The sequence below is a fragment of the Salvia miltiorrhiza genome, chromosome 4 (genome assembly GCF_028751815.1).
Source record: "Salvia miltiorrhiza cultivar Shanhuang (shh) chromosome 4, IMPLAD_Smil_shh, whole genome shotgun sequence".
Classification (NCBI taxonomy): domain Eukaryota; kingdom Viridiplantae; phylum Streptophyta; class Magnoliopsida; order Lamiales; family Lamiaceae; genus Salvia; species Salvia miltiorrhiza.
The window spans coordinates 19,463,768-19,469,530 of NC_080390.1; the positions used below are offsets into that span (position 1 = coordinate 19,463,768).

The following is a 5,763-nucleotide window of genomic DNA, read 5'->3' on the forward strand; positions in this document are numbered from 1 at the left end:
GGTAATGTGGATGGTTGGGGGTGGTGTGGGGTGGGTTGGGGGTGGTGTGGGATGGGGAGGTGAAAATACCAAAACTGTAAAAATCAAATGCATTTTTCTGTTCAAAGTTATACATTTCATGTAAAAACTTTATGCATCTTCGTGTGAGACTTTATGCATCTAAAATATACTCCATCCGTCCATGAAAGAACTTCCTAGGAGGGAGTGGCACATGTTTTAAGAAAAAATATTGTTGAATGTATTGAGAGTGGATAAAAGGTAGTTGAGTGTATTGGGAGTGGTGAAAAGGTGCTATAATTAATATTGGGAGTTGTGAAAAGTGAAAAGTAAGAGGATTATAAGTGGTGGGGTATAGTCCAAAAATAGGTAGGAAGTTCTTTTGTGGACGTCCCAAAAAGGAAAGATAGGAAGTTCTTTCGTGGACGGAGGGAGTATCTATTTTGTGAAAATCAATTTTTTTTTTAATTATTAATTCCGAAAATTATATTTCAATTTTATCCCTCCAGATTTTGCCTTGGAATGCTTGAAAGCTCCTTGCCACTTGTCACCATCTTGATGCGCCACATGTCATAAATGTGTGGTCAAGAATTGGACTTAGGGATCTATTATAAGACTTGGATACTACATGATATATATTTTAAAAATGCATTTCATTGTTTTTATTAAAATTTGTGTTATTTTTTTTAAGGGCGGGCGACAAAGTATTTATTTATTATTTGATGTGGGCAACCAAAACATTTAATCCTCTTTTCTGCTACCGCTTGAAGAGGCATGAGCACACCTCTACCGCCGCCCGCAGCGAACGCCATGAACATCGTTGCAGGCGCCGCTCCCATTAATCTCAAGAAAGTGCTGATTACGGGGGTGAGCCGCGGCCTCGGTAAAGCCCTAGCACTGGAATTGGCCAAGCGCGGCCACACCGTAATCGGCTGCTCCCGCTCGCCGGAAAAGCTTTCAGCTCTCCAGTCCGAGCTAGCCTCCGCCTCGGACGGCAAGAGCAACGCTGACAAGCACATCTGCATGAATGTTGACGTGGTAATTCCTTCACTAAAAATGCTTCTCATTCATTTTTCTAATTTTATTATCTGCTGTGATCGTTTACTTCTTTTTTTTTTGTTTTTTTTTTTTCTATATTTGCTGTTAATTAGAGGTCTAATCGTAGTGTTGAGGAGTTGGCGCGTGCCGTGGTGGCGAAGAAGGCTGTACCTGATATTATTGGTACGATGAGGCACTAACGGTTTTATTATTGCGTCCGAAATATTCTTCGTTTTTGTTGGTTCAGATAGTTATTTTGTGGTTCAAAGAGAAGTATTTTGGAGGACATTCTTTGAGTAGTTTTTTTGTGGAAATGGTTCTCTTTTTGAGATATTTTTGGCTACAAACTATGGACATTTTTTGTTCCTGGACGAGTTTCTTTTTATTTTGTGTCATGTGATTGTTCTGTCATTTTTTGTAATGTAGCCGGAATATTATCATGGAGCTGATGTTTGTTGGCAGCATGTCGAGGTGGGTAACCTTGTGCAATCTCTTCTGGTAGAGATATAGCATTTTGCATAATGCTATTGAAATGTCATGTTTTTGTTGTGTAAAACACAAATAGTTTATCTGCAAGTTGTAAGCATACCTTAGATATAACACTTCAGAGTTCAGTTAGGACGTATCGGAGATGGCTTAAATGTAATTTTGAACTGTGATAGATCAGTTGAGTGACTGGGACATGCCTGCAAAGCCTTTTAGATACAGTATATCAGAGAGGAATCACAATTTATTATCCAGCAGCACTTTTAAGTGTAATCTTCATTAGACTGTATTAGAAAACAAACAATCTAGATTTGTTTGGAAGGGCTTCTATATCTTTGTACTTGAGTTTAGGCACGGTGATGGCTTCAAGGAAAAACATTATTTTCATAACTCATAACAGTTCAGGCCACTCCCTGGTAAATGATTCTAGTACTGTCCAAAGGTGAACAACAAAATAGATGCATCAAGAACTTAACTTCTCAGATTTATGCTTGTAATCTCTGCTAAGCTGTTTCTTTTTTTTTTGTACTTTTTTTTTTTTGGTTTTCTGTGAGTGGTGTGTCCAGAGAATTATAACTGTTTGAGTAGCACCTTTTTCTGGTTTTGCTTGATGTCAATTCATGTGGTTTCTTTTATTCACAAATTCCTCTCGGTATATAAGGTGTACATACTCCTAATAAATCTATATTGCTTCATGTGAGAAGTAATTGACACAACATTACTTTAATTCTTCACTAGTGTTGGTCTTGTATTCAGTTGGATGTGAACCCATGTAGTTTTTTTATGTGGTTCCTGTATTTCTAAATTATGTGGATCAATGCATGAATTTTTTCTAGTGAACAATGCTGGGACGATAAATAGGAACAATAAAATATGGGAGGTTCCAGAAGATGAATTTGACACTGTCATTGATACGAACATCAAGGGTACCACAAATGTACTACGCAACTTCATTCCAATTATGATCGAGAATAAGCATGGGATAATTGTCAACATGTCATCTGGATGGGGAAGATCTGCTGCTGCACAGGTAATATAGGCTACTGTATGTGTATTTTCCCCATGATCTTATATTTGCAGGCCTTATATACATGTGTATGTACTACATTTTTTTTATTCGGCTTGTGAATATAGGTGCTACTTCAGTTGTTAACTCGTAGTGGCTGACTACATAACTAATTAAAGGATAGTTGCTGCATTGTTATGCTTTAATGTGTTGTTGAATCCTATTTTATAACTTATTCCACGTCAATGAACTTCATCTGAAAAACCACATGATCAGGTAGGCATTCTAAAAGATACGTATGTTGAGCATTTCTTAGTTTAAGTCATTAATTTCGTTAAGTCTATCTGTATCAAATAAATGTATGATGACCAAGATTTGAGCTCTGAATCTCAACCCCTAAGTTCCTAGATTGTAAGGTCCTCTGTTTTGGACAATGTTACTTTTTTTTTTTTAACAAACACCCCAAAGGGTGAGGGGCTAGGCAGACCCCCAACCTGTAAATTGGACAATGTTACTTATGGGGTGAGACTTTATGAAAAATAGGTGGCTCCTTATTGTGCTTCAAAGTGGGCAGTAGAGGGTTTGACAAGGTCAGTTGCGAAGGAGCTGCCTCCTGGAATTGCTGTTGTTGCGCTCAATCCTGGTGTAATTAACACCGAGATGCTTCAATCATGTTTTGGCACTTCAGCTTCTCTATACCCGACACCTGAATCATGGTACACTCTCTCTCTCTCTCTCTCTCTCTCTCTCTCTCGGTGCATCTATTGTAATCTTATCTTTTGTGAATTTCTTCTGTTTTTATATATATGGCTTAAGTATGGCCAAGAACATATGCTTTATTATCTTTGTGGTTTCCCTTGCTTAATGACCACATTTCTTTCCTTTTCCATTCTAAAACACTTCTATGTTCAAAATGCTCATGCAAGTTCCCATTTTATATTGTCAAGATAATAACCTGTTGCATCCTCATGGCATAAGGCGTCTTATAAAACTATGCATTCTCTATGTTTAAGGGAAAAACCCTATGAGCATTATCTATTTTATCTGTGTTAAGAAGTTTTCGAGGCAACATAAGAAACCATTGAGGGTACTATGCTGGTTCATTTTATTAGAAACCATGGGAGGTTAGGATGGATGGGGATCAGTGATTCCACACACTAGTGGAGTGATTGGAAGAGTGATGTGGGAGAAGGGTTTTGGCATTGGTAGCATAAGTTTGGTGTCAATGGGGTGACTTAGCCATGCTTCCATTATTCTCTGGAAGGGTTTTAAAGTACGTTTTGTAAGGCGAAACGTTTTTCTTCCGCCTCACAATGCATAAGTTTCGAAATGGAGTGAGGCGGAATAAAAAAACGGAATTCGTAAAAAAACACATAAATTATACCTAATGTCATAAAAAACATAAAAACATAGCAAATATTCCAAAATACATAAAAACATAGCAAATAATTCAAAACACATAAGTTCATAACTGCTATTAAGTGTTTAAAATCTTAAATTAAAGTCGAATAGATGAAGAAGAGAGGAGCGCGCATAGATGAAAAAGAGAGGAGCACAGAGAGTTGACACTAGTTGCTGCTAGGTTTTTCAATTTTTAAAACCTTTTGACCTTTTATTTTTATTTTAATATGTTAATTACACTTGAATTATAAGTGTCCATTTAAATTAGGGTTCAATTTAACTAAGCCCATCTATTTTCGCACCTAATGCCCTGAAGCCCAGTCTAATTAAGTTCAGAAAATCAGAAAACATAACTAGGGTTTGACGCGGCGCCTCGCAGCGCCTCACACCACCTCACCGCCTCGGCCCGCCTCGGCAAGGCGGAGGCGTACGTTCAGGGGGGAGGGGGGTAAACGGCGCATGAGGAATGGGATTCTGCCGAACCGCCTTGAAGCGGCGTTTAAGCGGCATCTTTTTTCGTTTTTAAAAACATTAAACATCTGAAGCCTCCATCTTTATATTCTCTCTACCAGTCATTGATCAATGCAATTACTTGATATGTGAATCGGCTTCGGAAAGGCAGTAGGGAAGGATCCTTTGAGAGATATTGGTAGAGATACACAAGGCACCAACTAGTTAATTCATCTGTGTGGAGAATAATCTGTGGGAATTAGATTAATAATCAGGTCTAATAAGCATGAAAAATGGATTTCGGATTGGCAAGATTATTTTCTTGCCTAATTTACATCTATGTAATTAATGGTTTATTTTTCTATTGCAATCGGCCTAAAGTACTATCTTTCTGTTTCTCTCTATTGGCTCTTAACTATAGTCTGTATCAGTTAGGGGAAGTGAAGAGCAATTTTTAAAACTTGTACTGCCAGGTAGTTCACAGAGGAATTAAGTGATTATGGTCAAAATTTATTGGCTGTCAAGATCCATTGGGGCTACCACTACTGTCTTTCTTTGTTTCACTGATTTGATCTGAATTTTGGTTTCCTTAAAAGTCCCTTTTCTTCGCTGGGCTTAAAAATAGTTGCAAGTTGTAATGGATATCGATCTGTTGTATTAACGTCTTTTGCTGTTTGATTTGGCAGGGCACCTAGGGCAGCTACTCTGATTCTCCACCTTACAACGGCTGACAATGGTGCACCTCTCACCGTGTGATACGAGGACATGTATGTTAGGTGTATGAAGAGTAAAATTCATCTTGTTTTGTAGTTTTAATAAAGGTAATAGATAATTTGTGTGTAGGCTAGTGCCCTGAGAAAATTTCTTTCCGCTGAGTGCATTTTAGTTTCTGTAGGACTGGAGAAAGAAAAATGTAGTGTTTTTTTATGGTTTCAATATTCTCTTTGATCTCGAAATTGCCTGACTTTCTTCTTTTGCGGGTGAGCAAAACCGATTTAGTTCTGAAAAAACCAAATCAAATTTCTATAAATTCGGTTCGATTTGATTTGGTTTTGTACGTAATTGTTGGTGATTTTAATCTCTTAGGTTGAATTAGGAATGTGAGTTCTCATGGATCGCGAATCACTCCCCAGCCCCCTCCCTCCCCAAAAAGAAGAAAAATAAAGTTTCAAAACAGTCGCCACCTCGCGGCAAAAACCCATCACAATTCCCCCTGTTTTAGAACAGTGCCCAAATGAATCAATTTTGACCCAAATTTAATCAAATCGAAGGTTTCGATTCGATTTGCATATACAGTTTGGTTCAATTCTGTTTGGTCTACATAGTTTTAAATCGTTCGAATGTTCTGCTCAAGTTGGGAAAATAAGGCGAGAAGATGATTCATT

The 5,763-nt window shown here is 37.8% G+C and overlaps 1 protein-coding gene across 1 annotated transcript; it reads left to right on the forward strand.

The window, feature by feature from the left end:
* Nucleotides 1–737: 737 nt before the first annotated feature.
* Nucleotides 738–5,350, forward strand: LOC131023696 (NADPH-dependent pterin aldehyde reductase-like). Its single transcript, XM_057953264.1, has 5 exons — nt 738–1,035; nt 1,149–1,218; nt 2,358–2,551; nt 3,071–3,243; nt 5,065–5,350. Exons 1-5 carry the CDS (start codon nt 772–774, stop codon nt 5,132–5,134), a joined length of 771 nt encoding a protein of 256 aa, XP_057809247.1. The 5' UTR covers nt 738–771; the 3' UTR covers nt 5,135–5,350.
* The last annotated feature ends 413 nt before the right edge of the window (nt 5,351–5,763 follow it).

Excerpts from the sequence above, each read along its gene's own strand:
- LOC131023696 (XM_057953264.1), top strand. The coding sequence starts at position 772 with ATGAGCACACCTCTACCGCCGCCCGCAGCGAACGCCATGAACATCGTT. Across the intron at positions 1,219-2,357 it reads GGCTGTACCTGATATTATTG|TGAACAATGCTGGGACGATA; the intron begins GTACGATGAGGC and ends AATTTTTTCTAG. Across the intron at positions 2,552-3,070 it reads GAAGATCTGCTGCTGCACAG|GTGGCTCCTTATTGTGCTTC; the intron begins GTAATATAGGCT and ends TATGAAAAATAG.